We start from the raw sequence: 26,511 nt of genomic DNA on the forward strand, positions 1-26,511 counted from the left end.
CAACCCTGGTGTCAGGGTTATTACTGAGCCGCCATATGCCCCTGAATGACTTATGTAACGACTACGTACTTACATCAGTAAGTAATAACCGGGACCAACGGATTAACGTCCCTTCCGAAGCACGGATCATCTTACTTTTTGGACAATCAGGTGATCGGCCTGTAATGTCCTAATCAAACTAGGGATCACAAAGTGATTTTTGTGATTTGTCCTCACCGGGATTCGAACCCGGGCCCTCCGGATTGTGAGCACAATGCTCAACCACTGGGCCACGGAAGCCGTTATTTTTATTGGGAATATTATTGTGAGCTCAATAGTATGATGGATTGGGTGACCGTTTGGCCAAAAAAATAAAACATCAAGCAATATATTTCGACTGTTTTATTACTATATCTGCATTCTTATAAATTGTTAAATAACATCATTAAATACATCTATATTTTGATAGTTTATTACACAACCCTTTCGATAACTACTTGTATTAGATGTCAGCGATGTATGAACCCTCGCTCCCATAGAAATTATTAATACATAAAAATGTATTTTTGGCTGTCAAGAAATTACAATCACATTATATTTTATTTACAGGTCGTTATATTTACAGCATCTATATTTACATATCTAATGTCTTACTCATTAAAGATTGTGATTTAACTAACATATTTTTAAGATGTACATATATTCGTCTATAATCTACAAACAAAGGTAATTTTATACAGATTGTCTTTGACAAGTTTTAAATTTCTGAGCTCAATTCGAAGTAAACAACCAGACAGTAGATTGCGAACGAAAGAGGAATTCAATTATTCTGAGAATTGTATTCTGAATCATCAAACATCCTTACGTTACGTTTACGCTTCTCATTTATTCGTTTACTTACAAACTCGTAAATTTGTTTTTGTGTCGTCATCCGGTATGAGCAAACGGAGCACGGACGAGAGTCGCGTAAAAACAAAAGTAACCTAGCAACGTTAGTACCGATCCGACAGATTTCGTGCAACCATGAAATGAACGACCCCAACAAGATGAGGCGTTTTTCTATCTTGTTGTTACCTCGTGTGCTAGCTTGCGAAAATATTCACCTTCCAAGGGAGAGTTATGACACTATGAAATGGCCGTGAACTAGTTTGACAAGGTAAAAAATGGATTGTAGAAACTTTCTCGTGACGCCGAGATAATACCTACTAAAAGATATTATAGAGGACTGAAATAAAATAAATGTCGCGTCCTCGTGGACAACGAAGAAAATGTAACAGTAAATCGTAAAAGAATATTTGCCAGGCTTTCTATTTAACGAGTTTTAGTTACTGTGGAACTTGAATGTTGGAGCTATAACGGTACTTTTAGAAAAGGTTCTCATTCATAACGAACGCTAATACTGAAAAACCCTTTCGCCTTTCCCTGCTTTTCACACTCGTTGCGCCGCAACGGGCGTCGGTTCCATTAAACAAATGCAGATAGCAAACACAGGAGCAACATCCATTTATATGTAATAAACAAAATCTATATATAATACGCACAAAACAAGCGTTTGTTCGTCCATTCATTAGAGAGAACGTAATGGATTAGGAGATCGAAATGTCCTTGGCAGAAACTGTAACACAATTAGCTAATTAGCACGGACGTAATTCGCTGCCAAAGGGTTCGCATTGTTTCACAAAAGAAATGTTCCTTGAGACAAAAATAAATGACAAAAAAATTCAAACTAAGATAAAAAAAAATAATGAAAAATCAATTCCTCCATCCGTTCTTGGCAGTTTATTTTCTGCTCTGCGACTCTCATACGTCTCGGTCTGTTTATTGAACTAGATCGAACGCAAATAGCGTGTTAAAGAGAGCAAGTGGTGGCTTAGTGTGCGTACAGATAAGCCGCGCCCCGATTGAATCTGAGTCCCCCTATGATCGGTATAATGAAATCGATTTAGTCGTAATCTCAGCGTGGGATTACTACGGCGTAGTTAGCTGGAAAAACAATCGAGAATCAGCCAAGGATTATCGTCTAGCTTAGAGCTTGTAAAGTAAATCTGGTTCGCTAATCCTTCATAATAAAAAGATATTTATTTCAATAAATACTTTCTCGGTCGTTCTTTAAGACGCTACTAACAATCAAAAGCATAATTAATCTTTATATATGTCACATTTTCACTAAAAAAGCATTTGGAATGCCTAAATGTCAATTGACAGCGACGTTGTCGCCAATTTTGAATCCACAAAAGATTCGATCTACATCGTTGTATTCAAAATACATAATAATAAAATCCCAACTAATTCCCAAATTAAAACTATTTAAATTCAACGTTCGAATAAAAAATTAAATACTAAATACAACATACTTCCTCGATGTTCAGAACGTTCGGGAAGTTATACGAAAGTTGGTCACCTTGAAGTCGTAAAGTTGGCTGCGAGTTGCGAGATATAGTCTGAAGCTATATTCACGAGGGCGATGAGAGTGAAGAGTGTCACGGCTGAGATGAAGGGGATGTACTGTGTGAGTGGGAGAGCGAAGATGATCCAGTGTCGCTGGTTGAAGGTAGAGATGGCCGCCAGGGTGGTGAGGACGGCGCGGTTGAGACGCGGGGGCGTTGACCCAGAGCTCTGCATGGCCGCTGGACGCTCCCCACTCAACACGTGGACTATTACCGATGCTGACTCTGCGGAAGAGATATCATTTATTAACATACTAGCTTTTCCTCGCGTTTATTTCGAGGTTACATGGTTCCCTATCCTGATTTAAAACAGAGAAAAGAACTCTGAACACAGTCTAAATCCAAAATCAAAGCGATTGTTTTATTCCTTAAAAGTTCAAGAATGTTATAAATCTAAACTAAGCGAATTAATCCAATCCGAAAAACAACAACGGTAAAACCAAATCCAAAAGTTTTCGGAAATCGGAACTACGGTTACAAAGAGACGAAAGTAGCTTATGTCACTCTCCTTCCCTTCAATTATCTCCACTTAAAAAAAAAACACGTTAATTCGTAACACGGACTAACAAACAGACAGACACACACACACACAGACACAAACGCGCGCGCGCACACGCACACGCACGCGCGCAAACGCACACGCACACTACACAACACACGCACTTTCCTATTTATGATATTAGTATGGATTGATCGGATGATACGAAATGAAGATTAGGCAGGTGTGAATCATGATTAGGCATTGAATTTTGGGAATTACATTGGAAACCTAGTAGGTAATCTACTTATTTTATATAAGTAATAAATTAATTTTCTCTACAATACCTACTACTCGTACGCGATGGGTTGTGATGGCCTTAATAAATGCTAATCATCAATTTGTTCCAGATTATTTAATGTGTGAATCTTGATAAATGAGGCCTCCAAAGTTAGTAGGTACAAGTAGATACATCTAGTTAATGACTTCTATGTAGTCGTTCTGAAACTTTGCGTAGCAAAGCTATATTATATATGGATGGTGTATACTATGTACATATAAGGGTATACTTTTATTTATTTATTTCTAAACATATGTCATCATATCACACATATTTTTGTAAATAACATGTAAAATCTATCCATCTATTTGCGTACTCGCTTTTGCCCGCCTTTGTATGAGTTTCCTGTAAATGTCTTGTGAATGTGTGTGCAATGAGGGACCATGCAGTTCCCTAAAATCATATAGATGTTTTGTCATTGCTTCGGTACTTACATAATTATCAAAAATATAATAAAATGGCAGAAGCATAATATAAATAATTTCTTGATATTTGTATCAAATATGTATTATAATTATGTTGCTACCAATATTGCTTCTCTTATTTTGATCATAATAATATAATAGATGGATAATTTGTTGTGCCTGAGTGTAATAAAAAGGGTCATCATTAAACCCAATAAACATAGATAAAAGATATACGTACGGTCACGAGCATTAATATGTATACACTTTGGTACCATTGAATTGAACTGTAAGTCTCACTAAATGTCAAATATGTTAGTGCGAGTCCTAAAGTGGGTACATTATATTGCTCATGATTGTACAATAATGTCAGTTATCCATGAAATTAGAAGGTTAAACGAAGTCACTTCTGTACAGCGCCTTCTTTTTTTTTTTGGGGGAACGCATCCCTGAATGTCCTTCGTTGAGCGTATCCATCTTTCTCTCTCTCTCTCTCTCTCTCTATTAGGAATTAGAAGGACTCTCTTATTACCTTGGAGTCCCCCTATTGTTATCATGAAAAAGTAAACGAGACTCATTTTGAAAAATTAACGTAAATATTTTATTTTTGTGGTTATGGAATCATTTAGTGGACTAATAAAACTGGTTAAATTCATGCAGTGTTATACGTCTGTGTGGGCGGACGAATGACTTACTTTAGAATTTCATTTATAGTCTCTTCCAGTCCGATATGGTTAAAAATTGTGCCAATTTGTAAATAGATCGAAACCCAGAGATAGAAATAGAATATTTTTCAGAGGAGGACTTAAAGTACCTACTAACCAGGGACGGATCGAGTAGAGACAGCGAGAATCGAAATCCTTGCGGACAAAATAGGGTTTTTTATTGGGTCAAAGATAAATTATAAAATGCTTATAATATAGAAATAGAAGCCAGTCCGAGATCAAAAATCAATGTAATTTTACTTTCGACGTAATTTTGAATTTTATTTATGAATTAAGTAACAATGAACACGACGTTTGACCGCTTTTATTGATGATGTCACAGGACAGTATATCCATCACTTTTTAAAGTTTATGGCTGCATCGTTTAGAAACGATGATTCTGCTAACGTCAAGGTACCAAAGAAAAAAAAAACAGTAAAAAAAATAGTAGGTAGGTACATTTAAATTATATTGAAGACTATTCGGTGGGAAGTACAGTATATCCATACAAACTCCAAAGAAAATTTGACGTTTCGTTAAAAGTATCTCGTTTGATATATATAGCGGTTGTCAGCCTATTGCAAGTGAAAACCTACTATACCACAAAGCTCTCACACTAATACAAAAAAGAAATAAGTAAGTTTATTTACCATCACAAAAGATTTCTAAATAGCTGGACATTGTTCAGCTCAAAGGACCTGTCTATCTAAGTAGGATTACAATATGAAAAGGGTCCTTTGTCATATTAGCTCCACCAGATTATTTCACATGTCCATTTCAATTTTCAGACATTAACTAGATTTCAAAATTAATTTCAACTTTATTTACATTCCATTACATCAGAATGTTCAATGTATTTGCGTGAGTTGTTTCATGATGGTAGTAATTTACAAATGTTGGTAACAATGGAACTGGTGATGCTAAAATATTAATTCAGACATTGTTCAATTTATCGCATAGATAGTGGGTCGATATGTGATTGAATTATCTGTGCGGTACATGGATTTTAAACTACGGAAGATAACTTTTTATTACGATATAAAACAAGGTTTGTTGTGGGTTTGGCAGTTTCGCTTGACATTCGTATTTAGATTGTGTATCGGACAATCAAATGCAACACATCAATGTTGAGATTAGACAAAGTTCCATTGGTAAGTAAATTAAAAGTGCTACTCAAACAATGACCTTACTACAGCGTTAAGGATTTCATTGATTAATGAATAGTAAAGTGCAATTATTAATTTATATTAACGACTTCTTGTTATTATAATTTATTTGTATTCCATGAATACACACAATTCAAATTAATGTTAATGACAATGTGTGATAAATACAAATAAAATATACAGGGTGGAATTTCCTGTCGGAAAATTTATGAAAATGCCTTTTTAAATTATTTTCCGTTCGATACTTTTGCGACGGAAAATTCCACTTGTAATTAACTCAGAATCATGGTCTGAATCATCCCCCTCAATATTCATTACGATGTTACTAACACCCTGTATGAAATTATGAAAGACTTCCATCCATTACACCTCTCTATTATTGAGGGACCATGTCAGAACTATGAAAAAAGTTTTTAAAGGATTGTAAATCCATCCTGTAGTGTGTAAAAAAGTAGTAAACTAAAAAGGTGGATTGAGCATGGTAGTCGACCACATCTCATAATGCAACAAATGTTGACTGGAACTATAAATGGTTACTCTTAGAAAAAAATAGAAAAAAGGAAAACAAATTACTAATCGGCTCGGTCCGTTAAATGAGTAAAAAGAATAAGCATAAATGAACTTGTTTCTTAATCGAACACATACGTTTAAATACTGAGGAGTACACAGGAATTTCGAACGTGTTTTAGGTTGCCTGGAAGAAATTGCTATTTAGCAATAAGGCCGCCGATTGTGCTTCTCTTGAGACTTTTGTAATTGTTTTAGTATTGTTTATATGTGCAATAAAGCGTTTTTGTATTGTATATATTACCTGAACTACTAGGCGCGCATGTGTAGTTCCCGGAGTCGTGCGGCGCTGCGCGTGCGATCAGCAGCCGGCTCGTCCGCGTCCGCTGCTCAGTTTCAACACTGATACCGCCGCGTTGCGCGTAATTCACCACTTGCTCGCCACGATACCAGTAGATGAAACTGTAAAAGAGATATTCCATTACTGAACTGTTAGTTACTGTGGTCCTGAGGTACACTGCCTCGCTTCTCAATAGGGGAGCGCCGGTACCGGACCTGTCATCATCATCAGCCCTAAAACGTCCCCACTGCTGGGGCACGGGCCTTCCCTATGGATGGATAGGGAGATCAAGCCTTAAGCCATCACGCGGGCCCAGTGCGGATTGATAGTTATTAATGACTGCCAATGCAGCCAGGACCAACAGCTTAACGTGCCTTCCGAAGCACGGAGGAGCTCGAGATAAAAACTTTTTTTTGTGGTCACCCATCCTATGACCGGCCTTTACGAAAGTTGCTTAATTTAAACAATCGCAGACCGAGCGCGTTTACCGCTGCGCCACCGAGCTCCTCACCGGACTAGTGCCAATGAGTTATTAATATATTAAGTGCAGTTTTCACTAACACAGCGCCAATTATAGACGGCGATACGGCTCACTACCTATGACGTTAGTCTAACAGAAAGCTAAGGGATGGATAACTACCCCAATTGCATTATAGTCGTGAGCTTATTATGCTATGAACTGTTATTGAAGTTCTAATTACATTTCACAGTAGCTTAGCGTCGGTAATATTCGCAGCCCGGACACTCCTTACAAAAATCTCGTCCTTCACGTGTGCCACGTTAAACCGTGCGTGCGAGCGAGACAGACAGTCCACGCGCATATCCTTACTCCTTAATGAATACCTTATTGTATGTCATAATTATATTAATAATATTTTTCAATAGCCTCCTTTAGAATCAGCAAAAAAAATATAATATACGGTCGAATTGAGAACCTCCTCCTTTTTTAAAGTCGGTAAAAACACAAAAATTTCGATAGAGAAGACGGGTTTAAATTATCGAGTATGTGGAATCCAAAGGCCTAATGTGGTGATAAAACGCGAGGACACAGTGAGTGCGGTTTGTCGTAGTGAGTTTGGTGCGAGTTCAGATGGTTCTGAACATTCCGACATGAAATGTAGAAACAAACGACAAAGATGAAGGGTAAACAGATATGTTAGCCCTTAAAAAAATATGGATCTACCTAGTCCACTGCAATATCATCAATCATCCCGTGATCATGGCACTTGCAACAATGTTGAAATATCAGGAGTCTCATATCCCTTATTTTAACGCAGTAAGAACCCGTATTATGTGTTTTTTTTTTGTTGGTCTACCAGCCTGTCTGTGTCTGTTGTGTCCGGAAGTAATAAATGTTTCTTTTTTTTCTTTTAATTATAATAATAACAACCGCGTAAACCTCTAAACAACATTACTTAGTGGAAGTAGTCGCTGTAGTGAAAACCGGCTGGATTACAACATTCATCACCTTCTTCTTAGTTATTTCAAAAAAATGTCTTAGGGCGTCAGTGTAGCCTTTTCACAATTTGTGTCTCTGTTTAGCTAAAATGGGGGTCCTTTGAAATATAATGAATCACCAATTTATAGACGATTCCAACTATTCTCCGCTGTTTGATGTAAAACTTGTTCCGCGATAAACGAATAAAGGTAAACTTTCTAATATCGCTGCGCTTGGCAATCTGTCTTCTCAGCCAATGCATAATAATGTATTCAAACATCAACCTTGTGGCAAAAAGTCAAAGGCCTTCGATTGGTTGGAAAGCCCCGGTAACTAGGTTAGTCAGTAAATTGCTAGTGCTAGCGACGACGTCACGAATACACTTCTTGATAAGAGGCTTTTGTTCTGTGGCTAGCGGGTTTCGGGTTTGTTATTTTCATATAGTAGAGTGCTCTCTGAGTCTCGAAAAACTTATTTTTTCTGCAAGTACTTACCCAAAATATTGAGTGGAAATCGTGGTGGTTTTTACTGCGTAGTTTTGCGGCTACCCAAGCGTAAGCGAGATGCATTTGATCTTATTTTATTTTTGTCTAGTTTTTACTGGATTGATATCAAAATGTTTTTTCGATTCTGCTCCACAGTACCCAAATACCATTCGTAGTTGCGGCTACCGAATACATCCCACTTAGGGACGGCACAGAAGAATAGCAGCGCCCAAAGGACGTTATAAACGATCATGACGACTCGCTATAGAGGCGAACAATCAGGTCGCGACAACAAACACTTCAGGACCTCGATAGCGATCCCGCCGGCGCGGCGGCGTGGTCGATTTACCGCTATCGACCTACTAGGGTCAATTAATTGTTTTAAATATGATCCCTTCAGACAACGCCCTGAGCCGAGGTTTGCGCCCAACTGGGCACCATCAGGCCTGTTGTCTTAAATTTTGTACTTTCAGCGCTCTACATTAGTCCAAGTAGTTATTTCCATCTGTGGCAAATCTACAATAAGTTACGTCAACAAAAAAAACAGGATTGATAATGATTTACCTACATAGCTCCACGTCACATGTTCGTTAGTTTGAACAGCATGCTGCGTTTTCATGCCTGCAAGCAGTCATGTTTAATCCCCCTACTTGTACTCTATACTACATTTATATCTCTAATCACACTATTAAAGAAGTTAATTGATTGCAGTACTTATCTATAAAATTTGTTTGTTCTTAATCATTAGCTTTGCAGTGTCTATAAATATATTGGGCTATAATTTCCCAGTAGTTATGCCAATGTTGACAATGACTGAATTAGGGTAAACACAGCCTATCTGTTCCGATACAACACTATTTGAAATTAGTGTTTACTCACTATTTGCGAGTACAAAATATTTCGATTTGATTGGATGTGATACGTAATTTGCAACGATGCGTGTTTTGTTGTCGATTAATAGATATAAAGTACCAGGGAGTGGTTTGGTACGAATGAATCTAATAAAAAGAGGGAAAAGGGTGTTGATAAGTTAAGTTGTAAAACTAGAATCAAAGTTTATACAGAATTGACTTTGTAGTTCACAAGAAGAATTCCTGGAAAAGTACTAGCAGTTACCTTCGTAACACATATTCTTTTCTTGGCCAACCTGCGGTAGGAAAAAGCTTTCAACGGTGATAAAGGGTGAAGTAGGTATATCATTCTATAAAGCCTTTCGTAAAAACACCATAATATTAATATATCATGAGGAGGCCTGAATAAAAATGACATCTTTCTGCTGGGCGCTTCCTATCAATATTCAAATCGGCGGTCCCTCGCCCAGTTCCCAGACACAGAGCACCATTAAATGCTGATAGGCAAAGAATACCTCACTTTAGGGCACGTCGACCCTTTTATCTGAAAATAAGCTTATCACGTTTATGGATGCGCAACCTAAACATATGCGCGCGCCGTGTGAAAGGTACACGATAATACACTTCCATTATAAGATCGTAACATCTCGAGCTGGGTCTGCCCTATTCACCTGGCGACTTGTTTATGTGGCATTCTTTCTCAGACCTCCTTTGTACGGCCTATTTTCTTTCCATTATTCAAATATTGCGCACTTGGATGATTGTACAAGTTATTTTCTTATCATACATTTGGGACTACTTCAAGAGAATTTCTTATTGCGTTTGTATTGTGTGAATTGTAATTGTTCATGTTATTCTCCGCGTAAATATTAGACGTTAAGAGAGATCGTTTATATACTGGGTTTGGAAGGAATGCGAGGAAATTACGCGAGATTCTTCAGTCGTATGCTCCCATACGACTGCTTATTATGATGATCTTATTATACACACGTCACGTTTGACGCAAATGTCTGCAGAGAGTTATCCCGTGAGACTTGAAGGAAGAAACGTGCTCTTTCATTTGGAACGATCTGAAATGAGCACGACGTCGTCCTCTTACTTTTTTATAATGAGATTTTCGAGTGGCTATTTTATGTCTTCAAGCACTTCCATCCTTGATTGCATGAGAGTTTAAAGAAGGGAAATGTCTCAAGTTACATTTGTATTGAACACTTTTTATTCACCCGTCATCTTTTAATGTTTTACATACGTAGTTGCCTTTCCTTATTGAACTGCTTTGATGTGTCGTTTTTAACCGCTCTGGTTGTTATGTTTTATACTATAGATAACTCTTTAAAATCGCAAAATCGTCGTACGGTTTAGATTTTGAAGGCTAGTAGCACTTGTTGTTTGAGCCAGATGGGTTTCGCAGAGAACATAATTATTACATAACACGTTCATTGTTTAACTGAAAAATAGATATCAGCCCCTCACGTGCAATGTTGAGGAGATGTAGAGATGATGAAAGGACAATTTGTCAAAACGTCCCCCTCCATCAACAGAGTCCAGACATATTTCATTCGAAGCGTCTTAGTGAGTTGATATTTTTGTTTATATATATATTTGTGTTCATTTGTTTGATTTTGGGTACCGCCTGGTACAACAAACAATTCAACCAATTGCGATTTTCGACAAACCTTTTTTTAATTTTGTTTCTAAACCCTAAAATTAGAACTAATTGGTAAATGAAATACAATAAATCGCCCGTTGGAAGGGGGAGTCGGGTCTCATACAGTTACGGCCACGGTCCTTTCTCAAAGTAAGCCATATAATAGTTCTTCTTTTTCTTATCTCGTGTGGGTTGTGAGGTGGATTATCAACCTTATCAACCCTGGTGTCAGAGTTATTTACTAATAACATATTCACTAAGGCGGATCACTAGCCGCCTTAGGCCCCTGACGTGGCTCATGTAACGACTACTTACTTACATCAGTAAATAGTAGTAGGGACAGATGGCTTAACATGCACGGATCATCTTACTTTCGGACGGGTAATCAGCCACGCCAATGTCCTAACCAAACTAGAGATGACAAAGTGATTTTGTGACTATATTCCCACAGGGATTCGAACCCGGGACTTCCAAATGGTAGGTCCAACGCTCAACCACTGGACCAAGGAGGCCGTATTATTATTTACAGCGCGCGTTAACAGTATTTTTCTGATAGCAAACTGGGCTTTCTCAATAAAAAATACAAAGTTAACATTGTGATTTGACGACGAACATTGTATGCAGTTATCAAATGTTTCATCTACACGATAGCGACATGACAGCAGCGATTAGTTTGTTGACAGCATCGAGAATGCAGTAAATTTACACCAGTTTTATGAAAGAGCAAATATGTTTTTACTATATACATAAACTCACGCCCGTAATCCCTTATGGGATGGGTAACCATGAGACAACTTGCAGGCTTTTTAAACGAAGTCCTTATACTCGTAGGTGTATATGTCTTACCATATAAAGACAAAATGGTCAGTCGGACGGCCATAAATTATTCGTCACGTTTAAAAATGAATTTCGTCGACTTATAGTTAAAACACTAAGTATGATAAATAAATCAGGAAATACCTCCACCAACACAAGCCTAGCTTTTTCGAATGAATAGTGAAACCATCGTAAGCGCCTTTTTCTAAAATCACATTCTGGCCGTGGTAGTCCAGTTCGCTTGACTCTTAATTTTAGGTCACAGGTTCCTAATCCCAGGCCTAAACCGATGATTTTCAAATTTGTTTTCGAAGTCATGCTTGGATTATAAATGATTATCTCGTGCTCAGCGGTGAAACAAAACATCGTGAGGAAACCCACATTCCCGAGAAATGTATTTCGGAGGTATTTGACCTAACCTATAGTATAGGGCTGGTTTTCCTTTCGAGGGTTAGAATAGAAGGCTTCTATAAAAAACCGGACCTGTCAAATCTTCAGGTTAGGTAAGCGGACCCTGTGACAACAGGATAATGCCAGGGTATGATGATGACATTCCGGTGTGATTTTTTCCAACAAAACCTTGCAATAGACACGCTAGTTTCAACCCAGGTAAAACTTATGGATTAATTTTTTTGATTTTATGCTTTCGGGCCAACTGGTTGATCGATAAATCAGCCAGTCAGTTTTTTCTTTTATATCGGACAGGCAGTTGCTTCTGTAAAAAACCGGACCTGTCAAATTTTCAGGTTAGGTAAGCGGACCCTGTGAAAAACGGGATAATGCTAGGGAGATGATGAGTTTTTTTCTTTTAAATATATTATTTTAAAACTAGGACCTAGAAAGTTATAATCCAGGTTCAAGGTACAACTTGACCTCTATCCAACGTAAGGCTCGGCCATTAGGTTGTAAACGGACCAATTCACTAGCGTAGCGGTCATTAATCGTATTACAGACAGTTGTCAAGAGTATTAGCACAGTAACAAGTGGCATTGCGCAGTCGCGACTTTAGTACACTTCCCAGTACACAAGTAATGCTATTGACGTTTCTCATTTATCAACATTACAACCCCCGTGGTCCAGTGGTTGAGCATTGGGCTCATGATCCGGAGGTCCCGGGTTCAATTCCCGGTGGGGACATATCACAAAAATGAAAGTAAGATGATTCGTGCTTCGGAAGACACGTTAAGCCGTTGGTCCCGGTTAATACTTACTGATGTATGTACGTAGTCGTTACATGAGCCATGTCAGGGGCCTTCGGCGGCTGAATAGTAACCCTGATACCAGAGTTGATGAGGTTTATACATATGTACTTCACCTCACAACCCACACGATAGAAAAAGAAATGTAATGTCAGGGTTTTATGATGCATTTACTGACAAACAAAAACTACTAATAATTTTAATTTTATTGTATTTTAATTTTGGTTTTAATTTTGATTTTAATTTTATTTTATTTTATTTTATTTTTTTAAGTGTGTAATTAATTAATGTAATATGTCTGAAATAAATGATTTTTGATTTTTTTTTTGATTTATGAAGGCTTATCCGAGTGCCTTGTAAAAAAATATATAACATATTAGCAATTGGGCTAGTCAGAGGTAGGTACATCCGTCGTAAGGTGAACTGAGTACCTCCACCTAGCTTTCTGTTCGACCACCGTTATAAGTGGTGAACCCTATCGCCGTGTCATACTGGTCAAGCTAAATACAGCACATAATATAATTAGCCTATAAACGTCCCACTGCTGAGCACAGGTCTCTCCTCAATCAACCAGTGACGAAATATAATAAAATAAATATTCTATCGCGTGGGTTGTGAGGTGGATTACCAACCATATCAACCCTGGTGTGAGGGTTATTATTGAGCCGCCATAGACCCTTGACATGACTCATGTAACGACTAGGTACTTACAGAGGTATACTAGTATTATCATTATATAAAATAAATAAAAAAATATGTTACCTCGGCGGATCAGGTGCATGTTTCGCGAGACAGGTAAGGTTGATGTCGGAGCCCGCACGCACGAACAGCTCCGGGCCAGACAGGATCTCCGCTTTCGACACTAACAAACACAAAGGACATGTTATGCACACTAGAATCTATTGTTGGTAACATGACATAATAATGTAGGAGAAATGACATGTAATGTAATAATGATTTATCTGTTTATATGTTTGTTTCATTGTTAAGGGGGGATTAGAATGGCCACATCGAGGCAATTCATCTAAGAAAGCAATATTGCTATTTGACACTTCGCACCCTTCGTGGAAAAACGCAGTAAGTTGATTTTATCAACTTTTCAGGAGCTAAAAAAAACTGTCCTACTAATTAGGTATAAGTCCTGGAAATAACCTTCAAAGAGAAAATAATAGCAAAATGTAGCCCGGATTGACCCACATTTATTAATTTTTAATTAATAGTGTATATTTGAAAAAAAATTAAAAAAACACGATTGCGTAGATATTCCACGAAACTATAATCAAACGTTCCGTTGTAAGTATAGACACTGCTTTATTATTACGTAGTGCAAACAACATTGACAGTTGTAACTTTACCTACAACGTTGTTCACCTTCCGATTTCGCCTTACTCGGATGTTGTAAGTATTAGTTACTTCGTTCTTACACGAAAAATTTTAACAAAATATTTTGCGTAAGTTGAGAAACCTATTTGTTCCACGTGAAAGTAAATGATCTTAGATAGTGTAACTATAGAAATTGCTTTTTTAATAAGGAAATATCTCAAAATAATTGTATGTATCTTTAAATACTTGTTTGTTGCAGGGGTTAGTCTAGAATGTAGAAGTATGTATGCTCATACATTATACAGGGTGGCCCAGAACTTCAAGTTCAAAATGAAAAATTTGATAGAGTGGCTCATTGGCTACTAGAAACACCCCCATGTATGTTCAGCCATAATTTATTATTATTTATAGTTTAGGAGATATGACCTATTTTGTACCTTTTTCTAGATTTTCTACCTTACTTCAGAAATAATCATTTTGTCGCTATCCCTTTCTTAATAATTATTTTATTTTACTTCACAACTACGTCTAAAGATATATACCGCTAGGTAAAAAAATAAAAACAGTCAAATCAAAGACAAAAAAAAAGTTATTGGAAGTCAAAGTGAGAATTGGACCAAAATTGTCACAGTTGTTAAAACTTCGCTGAAGAATAATTAACACATGAGATTGGCATGGACGCTGACAGTAGGTATCTCTAAAAAACTGCTCCATTTAATAGGCTTTTAGACACATCCAAAAAAAGTACCCTTAATAGAAGCAATAAACTAAGTAATTAGACCTCAAAGATGGCAAGATAGACAGATTTGAAGGAAAAAATTACATTCTCATACAATGTAGGTAGCTGCTTCTTTCTAACGTTGTTAAAGGTGCTCAAAGACACATTTTCAATAAAAAGAATCACGCTCATAATCGCTAACAGGGTAGACATAGCAACAGTCTGAAGACAAAACTTGCAGTCACTTTTGGTATTCATATTGTAATGAAGGTAAAAGTTATCCCCAAACACTGTTGGTGATTCATACTATGAGATACTAAAATAAAATCTGTCTGTCTTGCAATCTTTGAGGGCTAATTACTAGTTTTATGCCCCTATTAAGGGTACTTTTTTTGATGTGTCTAAAAGCCTATTAAATGGAGCAGTTTTTAAAAACACTTTCAGGGTTCATGAAAATCTCATGTGTTTATTATTCTTCGGCGAAGTTTTAACAACTGTAACAATTTTAGACGAATTCTCACTTTGACTTCCAACTTCCAATGACTTTTTTATCTTTCATTCGACTGTTTTTATTTTTTCACCTAGCGATACACATCCTTAGGCATAGTTATGAAGCAAAATAATTAGAAATTAAAAAGAAAAAATTAGAATTATTAAGAAAGGGATAGCGACAAAATGATGATTTCTGAAGTAAGATAGAAAATCAAGAAAAAGGTGTAAAATGGGTCATATCTCCTAAACCGTAAATAATCGCTGAACATATATGGGGGTGTTTCTGGTAGCTAATGAGCCCCTCTATCAAATTTTTCATTTTGAACGTGAATTTTTGGGCCACCATGTATATTGAAATAAATTAAATCAGTGTTAAATTAAGTGTTTATTCTAATTTGTATTAAAAACATGAATATTTATTTACTAGCTGTGCCAAAACTCGTTTGACCCGCATGGGTTTTCAGTTTTCAGGGAGTTATTTCTATTTGTAATTAAAATCCAACTTTTAATTTTAAAACGTTTATTAATTATTACATGCATAATCACAAAATAATATTAATACGGTATGGCACTTGCCTTCATTAGAAAAACCTTCATTTTCAGTTATTACAGTTAATCATTAAGAGTTTTCTTGAACATTTTGCTCCTTTCCGATCACCCCCTCTTTGCTTTTCGGTAGAACCTGCAAATGACAAAATATAAAAACTATTCAGTATGATAATAAATTACTAAAAAGAAAAACAACCATTAATACCTATTATAGTAAGCTTAGAGATGAGCCAATTTTCCAACGTATCCGAAAAGCGACAGAGTCAGTGATAAAAATGTATGTGATTGACATAAGGTTACATGTCAATCTCTCAAATCACTGTCACTGTCGTTTTACGTACTTAATCGTTGCAACTTGGCTAAAACCCTATAAAAGCCAGTTGGTTTGCATAAGAGATAACTCTAGAAAAAACTACATTAAGCAAATCAAAAATATATCTGTGGTTGTTATGATAAGAGGAAAATGACAGAATAATTATACCACAAATACACAGGCACTGACTATTTCAGATAAACTTTACCACGCGCCGCTTCCAGGTTAGTAGGTAAATAACTATATCAATCTAGAATACAAATACTGAAAGGATATTTCGGCATACAAAACAGGGAACGTTTTCAGCTGCTTAGCTTCCCGGCCAAGTCGTAAATCAGAAATGGTACTAATATTCATTTTAATATTTAATATTAGTACTATTTCCTAATTACCGACATACATAAGTAGTCAAAGTGACACCCATATCGTAGCCGAGCGGCGAAATCACTAGGACATTGCAGTCTGGTTACCGGATGGCCCAAAAGTAAGATGATCTGTGCGTCGGAGAGCACGTTAGGCAGTTGGTTGCGGCTTAATTAAGTATGCAGGTATGTCGTCGTTACATGAGGCATATCAAGGACCTATGGCGGCTCAGTAGTAACCCTGATGGGTTGATGAGGTCAGTCAATTATTGTCTCAACCCACACGAGAGAAGAAGAAGTTTACTCGACTTTAGTAGGATACGGATAGGTACATACGAACCTTCAAGAGAATGTGTCTCATGTTGACTACGACGAGAAGATATCCCATAGTTTCTTGAAATATTTTTGCATTTCTGGTCATTCTTCCACTGGGTTGTACTGGATTGGGTTGCAGTATTAATGGAATCTGTTAATTGTAACATAATGGTTTAAATACATTGTTTGTAGGTAGGTACATAATAGACGTCAAGCAATAAAAATGACCCATTACCAAATCACCCTAATAATTAGACACAAACCTAGATATTTTATCGTTATTTAGGTATTAAATAGAAGGTTAGTACCAATGCGTTAATAATAAAATGCATATCAAACTCAAGCGAACAAATAACAAAATCAAGGGTGTTTTTGCAAAAGTTAACTTATATACCTAGGTAGATAATTCACAACCAAGCCGAAATACTACAGTTGATCACGTAACAGTTTTTTGTTAAAATATCTTTATTTTATTTATATACCAGGTGCTATGCCAGGTGATAGCGAATGTATAAAAACGGCACACCCTAATTTAAATAGGTAGTTAGTTTATAGATTAAAAGCACCGAATAGGCACCTAGGCATGCTTAGTATACTTTAATAATTAGTACAGAGCAGTGCAATCATCATCACGCATTAACCAAACCAACTTACGTCAAGTAGGTAGGTATCTGCTTCTGTGTAAACCTTACAAAACAAAATATTTATAATATTAATAGTCTAATAAATAGTAATATACTAAGTAGGTAAGGTAATAGGTACCTAAAATCTAACTAGTCTATTTATAAGTAAATAACTCACCATCTTCGATTTTGTCCAAGTTGAGCATACGTATAATCCTTGGGTTTTTTACTTCCACACAAAGATATGCACGCTTCGAGTAGCCACCATGAACAAATTAAATAGAGAGATAATTATTACATCTATCCAACATTCGTCAATCATGACTTTTTATTCTAACAAAAATCGACCTTATTATTACTGCAATGCGATCGTTATTTGTAGGGTCGTATGCTGACTGACGGAATACCGTGGTAAAACTACGATCACAAATAGACAATCAGCTTTCACTCTACAAATAACGATCACAGTGCGATAATAATAAGGTCGTTTTATATAAACTTCGTCGGCTATAATTTTGTCTATGGGTGATCTTGGTTTTACCGTGGTAAAAGCACAATCAGCATACGACCCTACAAATAACGATCACAGTACAGTAATAATAGGGTCGATTTTTGGTTGAATATAAAGTCGAGATTGACGAAAAATTGGTGGATAGATGTAATACCTCTCTAATATCTTTCTAATACCTCTCTTTGAGTGTGCAGCCCGCCGCCGCCGGCGCGGCGTAAGTACAGTAATTAGAATAACACGACAAATGATTCAAATTATTGCCTTTAAAAGAGTTGTATTCATATTTATGAAGAGTGTAGTATAAAATATGTCATCGAAAAATGAAGTTAAATGAAATAACGTAATAGTAATATCAAATCTTGCTTGGAAAAAAAAACGTGATTATATTTACACCAAACCGTTACGCTAAAAGATTCGCAGAATAGGCAAGTAGCTGGAGTTACACCAAATAGTAACGCTAAAAGATTCGTGGAATAACGAAGTAACTAGACGTACAACCACTGTCGTGTCGTATAATGTCGTGAAACATGTTAGTACGTTTACTTACGACTCGACCATCCTAAAAAACTTTCGTGTAAAATCGACGTAAGTGTTATTATGACTTTACTATATGGGAAAATTACAAAAAAAAATCACGTATTTATACTTACTTTCTTATTATGGGGGAAAAATATTTTTATCAATGTTGCACAATTTCATTGTTTTTGTAATAATTTCTTCATTTTTACTGATATCTTAATGAAAATTTGTGAGAAGGTGTATTCGTGTACGCTGAATTGAATGGTGCAATAAAAAAAAAATGTCGCTAGTCCACTTACTGCGTTTTTCCACGGGGGGTGCGACTTGTTTGCATTACGCTCTTGCTTTTATATGCGCAAATGTCAAATTGCAATATTGCGTTCTTAGATAAATTGCTTCGATGTGGCCATTTTAACCTCCAAGTTCAGTAAATTTTATGTTGAAACTATTGTAGATAAAATAAATAAATTAAAACACAAGCTCAAAAGTCGGCGAATACAAATATAACTATGTTGTTTGTTAGTATAGTAAATTTTACCGTAATACCGGGTGTTAGTGACATCGTAACGAATACTGAAAGGGATGATTCAGACCATGATTCTGAGTTAATATCTAGTGGAATTTTCCGTCGCAAAATTCATGAAATTTTGAGTTTTGTTTTTAATTATTTTCAATTCCATATTGTGCTTTTAGCTGCATAGAACCCAAATTTCAATAAAAAAAACAATAATGACAAATTATCGAAAATTTTCGATGTAATGGAGACAACAGCTGCTCGAACGGGTCAACGGCCACACGCACAGCGCCGCGCGCCCCGCTCCGCACGCCCCGCTCCGCGCGCCCCGCTCCGCGCGCCCCGCGCCGCACGCCGGCGGCGCGGCGGCGGCGCGGCCTACAAAGTAGGCACTACGAACCGATCCTATTTCTTTCTCTGTCTATCGTAAATTATAAATTTATTTTATTCTTATTCTTAAATGGACGGATAATCAACAGGCATAAAATTTATGGAATACACGTCAATTTTAAGCAGAAATCTAAAACAACCGACAGAATTAAGTTACCAGCGAGATACCTTTTTGATTCGACCGGGTTATTCATTCATTTACTCATAGGAATCGGGGCCATTATCTACCTAAAACAGTTGAAACAGTAAATAATTGTATTCTTTGTTGTCATTAGAATAACTAACAACCAACTAACACAACCACCACAGATTAGGTAATTAGTTACCTACTATGTCAACCATCCACCAACTTAGTATGTAAGTACCTACGCAAAACCTCGCTACACAAAAATCGAAAATAAATGAATCTTTTAGATCAATACCCATTATTGTTACAAAGCAAGACCTATCGGTACTATCGCTAGTATCGATCTAAATGTACTATCACTACTTTCGATAGTTTAGACAATTTTCAAGTTCAACAATTGATAATCTACCTATCGATAGTTCGGCAACTCCGCCGCGTAGGCAATGTCGGCATGTTCAAAGAAAAAAATTGTCCGAGTGGAGTGATCTTATTTTTCTTGTTACATGTTGGTACCGTACCGAGGTACTAAGTACTAAGTTATTCGTAGTTTTAAATCTCATTGTTAAATCATCAGTAAAGAACTAATTAAACCTATCCTGTTCTGTGTACAATATTCATGTAACGGCTACGTGCTTACATAAGTACCTAGTAGACGGGAGCAACGACTTAACGTACCTTCCGAAGCACGGATCATTTTACTTTCGGACAATCAGGTGATCAGCCTGTAACGTCCCAACCAAAGGCCTTATAAACAGATTTTTGTGATATGTCCCCACCGGAATACGAACCCGGACCCTCCGCATCCCATCGCTCAACCACTGGACCACATAGGCCAAGAAGGTTCTAAGACATAATTAAAGGATCCTGGGACGCAAGACCTCCGAGTTAGGGCTTGTTTGATCTGTCTTGATGGATACTCGGACGTGAATAGCCTCACGGATCAAGGGCAACGCGCGCCAATAAAGTAGGCATTACGAACAGATACTAGGTATTTCTTTGAGTTGATAGGTATCAAGTGAAGTTTCCTGTCGCCAAATTCATAAAAATAATAGATTTTTTTCAGTCCCATATTGTGTTTTAAGCTGCATAGAACGCACATTTAAAATAAACAAATAAAAATAACTAATTATTAAATTTTATCAATGTCATCAATAATAATAATAACGTATCTACAACTTCAGCTATGCGCAGGTGAATAGCCGGCGCACGGGTCAAGGGCAACGCTCGCCAATAAAGTAGGCATACGAACAGATACTATTTCTTTCTCTGTCACTTGCACCATAAACATACTTCTCTCTCTCTCTCTAGTCGTCGGCTCGACGCGGCCGCGGCCGGTGCGTCGTCGGCGCCCTTAGTCGGCGCCTTTGATGCTTTGCGCTAACGCCGCCGCGCGCTTCCGCTCAGTCGAATACTAAGCTTGACCCGAATCGCGTGATGTTTTTCGAGGATATTTTTTTCGTGTTTGTGAGTGTTTGTTTCATTCTGTAAATGAGTAGTGTCGACTATGATGATAGATCATAGACCATTTACTGCGCAAAAGTATGGAAGATTGTTGATGTTTATTAAAGAGCAAGGTGTTGTGTTTGTGAGTGCGTGTGATACCTACCTACCGCGGAGGAAACGCGATGTTGCATACCTACGTGACGTGACATGTTCTAGGGTACCTACCTAGGTACTTCATCCGAAGGAATAACAATTAAGGTAAGGCAAGAGTAGGGTTTTTATTGTTAATAAGTTAGGAACGTTTTAATAACTGGTAGGTAGGTACCGTGCGTGAAAAATCGTGGCAGTAGGTGTTCTACTTCAACAAACAACATTTTTAAACGTTGAACCACTACTAAGCATCTAAATACAAGAGAATGAAAACTCCTACCTAGATATCAACATCGTATCTCACACGCGTAACGTAGCCGCGCGTAAGTTTAGCGTCTGTGTGGCGCGTTGTTCGACTTACATTGCGGCACAGTAAAAATTGAAAATCTTAATTAAACATTTGCGACAAGAAAAACACCCACCATCGTTTTTAGTACAATAAAATAGGCGTTCCATTTTTTTTTTCGTTACGATGTCACTAACACCCTGTATATTTTTTTGTCAATCGTCTCATCCGCTTAAAACTACTGAAGTGTCTGACAATCAGTCCGAGGAAAAGTACCTATCAACAAGAAAAATCTCGGCACACGACCTTAGACGTTCTTAAAAAAATAATATTCTAATAGGTACAATTTCAGTAATTTGGCTACCTTACATTGGTCCCCAGACGGATATACCCAAAATAAAATAAATTATTAATAAAAATACAAAAATTTTCTTACATTTTATTTTAATATCTGAACAGTGTAGGTATTGTCTAGTTCCTCGGCAATTAGTTACTTTCGAGTTTAATCATAAAAAAAAATATTTCTGAACTCGATAGCGACATCTCTCAAATAAATATAAGAACCAATATAAATATATTACTGTCATATAAGCCTATATACGCCTACACGACTATATCCCAATTGGGGTAGTCAGAGGTACATCCGTCGCAAGATGAACTAACGCGCACCTCACCGAGATTTCTGTTTATTATACACAAATATACGTACACACTATACTTCTTTCAACATAACATGATTAGATTGACAGCAGCACGGAGATACAGTACATCGCCTACCTTGAAAGAGACGATAGATACATCTCTTTCGCACTTACGGTAAACAGCTTAGTATGGAAGAGACGAGAGATTATGTTGCTTTAATCATGTTACGTTAAATGGGGTACAAATTCCTCGTCTTTGACAACGAGGAATGAATGCGAATAAAACGTTCTTAATACATAAACATCACTTCAATAATACATTACGTCTGAAGAACCTCAATACACGTCCAATAAATGTAACCACATCTAATAATAAACGTAAGTAAACGTATTTGGTAAACAAATTCAATATAACGGGATGTCGAAGCGTAATCCCATTTAATATCGTCCTACGACATTTTAAGTAGATTGAGTTGTATTGCCAGTACCGACCACAAAGCGGGACATACACCAATACACAAAGTACCTACCTATACCGAATAGACGAAGCCTAAGAAGGCCAAGGAAGATTTATCTGAGATTTTCGCGAGTGGCGGCACGTTTTATATTGGTATCTTAAAAACTCAACTCACGAACTTTCAAGAAATTAAATTGAATAATTCCTATTCGGATCAAAGTGATATAAAGCTGAATACCAACAATTAGTTATAGTCAGACAAAAACCAGTAGTACTTGGATAAACTATTTTAGAGCATTACCATATTTATTATTTTCATTGTAGCCAAGATATAATATGTTTACTGTAGTTGTCATATTACATTTTCAAAACAAGGAAAAGAAAATAATATAATCAGCATTAGCCAATTTTTCCACGTACAAATATCGGGTAAGACCGTAGAAATCCGCTTCGGCACGATCTCGTAGCAGTACGTAGCACGTAGCAGTTTTCGTAGCACGTGACGTTACGGTTTATTTCGTTACCAAACACGTTGTTACGTATTAACTTACTTGGATATTGTTTTAATACATACATATGATAGAATATTGATGGAAATGTTACAATGAACCTATTTCTAAGAGGAAACAAAGTTAGGGTTTTTCTTTAGTAAAAGTATTTTAGATATCCTTTATTCGTAGTTCGAGTGTTCTACCTGATAAACTTGTAACGTTGTAGCTGACTTTTTGTTGCCTGTCACGTTTAGGTCTGAGTGATTATGAATTAGTTTTTTCAGAATAATGAAAAGAAATATTAAAAATATTACAATTTTTAGTTGTAATTAAAATTAGCTTTATGTCCCCGAATAGCGTAAAAAGAATCAAACACTCTATTCATTTATATCATATGTTATTCGTATTTTCAGGGACAAAATATCAAAAAGAACTCAAGTTTACATTGAAAAGCGTATCCAATGTCGACAGGGTGATTTAAATAATTATAGCAGTCCACATTGGGGTGACCTCGATCTGGGCTGAGCTTGTGCGGCGTGGGTTACGAAACGCGCGCGACGCGACAAATATTTTTTTAAATGTTGCGGACATCGGCGGATATTATAGCTGAGGTATAAGGAAACGTGTTGTTTAGGAGTTTCTTGTAACAAATTCTTATTCTCAGTCATAACCCGAGATTGGGATAATTTGAGGTCAATAACGCTGAATGTTGTGGACAACGAGATTTGTGATATTGTGAGATTACGTTACATTATGATAATATATTATCTTCTTCTTGTATTTAATAAAAGTAACATCATTGTCCTTATACGTCTGTTACAGACGATTTATGACGTCATTGCCTCTAAGAAATGCACTTTCTTTCATGGCTGTGCAAGCCAATCCTAGAGCAAACTGTTTACAATATCACAATTAGAGGACTACTAATATTATAAATGTGAAAGTTTGTTGATCCAAACAAACATTAAGACAAAAATAAATAAATAAATAAAATAAAACCGTGACAAAAAAAAGTTACAAAAAAAACAAGTTTAATTAAAATTCGAATATTGTGTTTCGAGATTCAAAGGGTGGCATCCATGTTAAGACAAAACTCGCAAATGGCACGACATCTCCCGATCACTGGTCAGAAGACGTTCGGAAGTGATGGTATGTTATAGGATTGTAAAATAAAACTTAAAATATATCTTATATACTTTTGATAAGTACTACATCTAAAAATAGTTTTTTTTTTAATTTTGTCTTTGTAAACGGATACAGTACACTCTCGATGTATCAAATAAAATATACTTTATTGATCAAAACTTAATTTTTACATACAGCAATTATGATCAATACCCATGTTACCTCCAGCGTCCTATGCAGCGGGTTTTGTTTGTAATTTGACGCAGACATTAAGTTAATAGAGCGGTCGAAATAATTTCCGTGCAGTCGTATGTTGCAAACGGCAATAACTTAGCAATAAGACGAATTATTTAAATAGCAAATGTACTGTAATTTTGTGTTGAAATAGAAATAATTTCCAAGAAGTTGTGTAAAAAAACAGCTGAAATACATAAAGATTTAGAATCTGTGATCGTCAGAATGGCCGGTATTTTGTAGGCGTATTTCAGGCGTAAATGGTGTTCAATAATTGCAGCCCTCTACCGGACATTTGCTTACAGTGTAATTTAGAAAAAAAAATGTACGTTTAAATCAAAAATGGCGCGAATCAAATGTGGAGAGTTTTCTTTTAGTACATAACATAAACTGCCTATATACGTCCCACTGCTGGGCACAGGCCTCCCCTCAATCAACCGGAGGGGGTATGGAGCATACTCCACCACGCTGCTCCAATGCGGGTTGGTGGAGGTGTTTTTACGGCTAATAGCCGGGACCAACGGCTTAACGTGCCCTCCGAAGCACGGAATCATCTTACTTTTTCAGACAATCAGGTGATTCAAGCCTGAAAAGTCCTTACCAAACAAAGGACAGTCTCACAAAGTGATTTCGACAATGTCGCCATCGGGAATCGAACCCGGACCTCCAGATCGTGAGCCTAACGCTTTAACCACTAGACTACGGAGGCTGTCTATCTGTGTTTCTTTAGTAAGTATATAATATAATTTATTCCTGCTCTTATCCCACTCTAGGCGGGGTCGGCACAACCTGTATTCCTTTTACATTCATTTCTGTCAGTCGTCATCTCAGTACTCACACCTTTCACACACATATCCATTTGAAGATACAAATATTTTGGTTATACCATAAAGGTTAATTATATCAATTGGCGGGCTTAAAGGTGCGTGCTTCTTACGGCCAACCTTACACTGGCGGAATATTGTTGGTATACAACGCAACGGAAATTTTCAACTTATGGTTACGCAATTTAATCTAACCCTACAGGGCTGGCAGCCATCCGTATTTTTAAGAAATTATTTAAAATACAATGTGTATTATGTCGTGGCCTGATCTTAGAATTGATCCTTTCATGATGTGTTCGACCAATTCATGAAATGGTAATTTTTCATGAAATAACCAACATATCGTTTAAAACGTCAAAATATCGTTTGGCCATGTCGTTAATGCGGGCGGTGTCCATGTTATGTGGTGTAATAAAAATGCGAATAGTCGATTAATTTTTTAGGATCGAAATTATTAAGACATGGAAAAATGTACAATTACATCGATTCATCGATTATAATAACAATTAAGTTTTAAATATATGCGACACCAGCGCCACTACCGGTGGATAATGTTACTAATTTTACAATATCATTGCCAACGTTTGGCCATATCATGAATGCTCATATCGTTAAACGTTTTGTGTTTATTGATCTGGCCAAACTAAATCATTCGTTGGCCACGTCATGATGTAGTTCCCAGCCAGCCAGTTCAGAGCATTTATATTTTGCATTAACTGTCAAAATGTTCATAATGACACGAAAGACTGTCGCTAGGTGACACTAAGTTACTCTTGGCAAAAAAGTGTAATATTATACTACGGGATCTACCTTAAACGTGCCGAGTACTAAATGTAAAATATTAAAGTATTATAATCATATACGTAATCAGCAACGCAATAATAATAAAATGCACCTACCTACTTGTTTACTTGTTTTCATATAATATTATAATTGAATACAACTTGATAGCCCTGTTCGGGGATATTACAGGAAATTGTTCCTTACCCCCGGGTGCATGTAAATAAGCCGGTATAAAATTCCCGTGAGAGTTCTAAGTGCTTCTTATTTTTTCACTTACTGAGAAAACAAGCACTCGGTACTAATAAGCAACAAGGCACTTCTTTGTTAAAATTAAGTTCGGCTTTACCACCTGAAGGAAAGTGGGGAGATAAAATTTACGAGAAGCAATTTTGTTAATATCCTGTTGTATTTCACACCCGTGTCTCCATTAAATGTGTACGTAACAATTGTAAATTCGGCTTTCTTGCGTAACCTTGGAGGGTTATATCTTATTTCAGCTCGGAGAATGATTTACTACTC

At 36.7% G+C, this 26,511-nt stretch overlaps 1 protein-coding gene across 1 annotated transcript in view; it reads right to left on the bottom strand.

The window, feature by feature from the left end:
• Positions 1-366: 366 nt before the first annotated feature.
• The window catches only part of LOC126371017 (hemicentin-2-like), a 71,852-nt gene continuing 45,707 nt past the window's right edge, over positions 367-26,511 (bottom strand). The window contains exons 5-7 of the mRNA XM_050016210.1: positions 13,565-13,664; positions 6,330-6,487; positions 367-2,651 (exon numbers count right to left, since the gene is read on the bottom strand). Of these exons, the coding sequence (XP_049872167.1) occupies positions 2,377-2,651; positions 6,330-6,487; positions 13,565-13,664 (533 nt within the window). The 3' untranslated portion in view covers positions 367-2,376. The remainder of the gene's footprint in view (positions 2,652-6,329; positions 6,488-13,564; positions 13,665-26,511) is intronic.

This window comes from Pectinophora gossypiella, chromosome 11 (assembly GCF_024362695.1).
Source record: "Pectinophora gossypiella chromosome 11, ilPecGoss1.1, whole genome shotgun sequence".
Taxonomy (NCBI): Eukaryota; Metazoa; Arthropoda; class Insecta; order Lepidoptera; family Gelechiidae; genus Pectinophora; species Pectinophora gossypiella.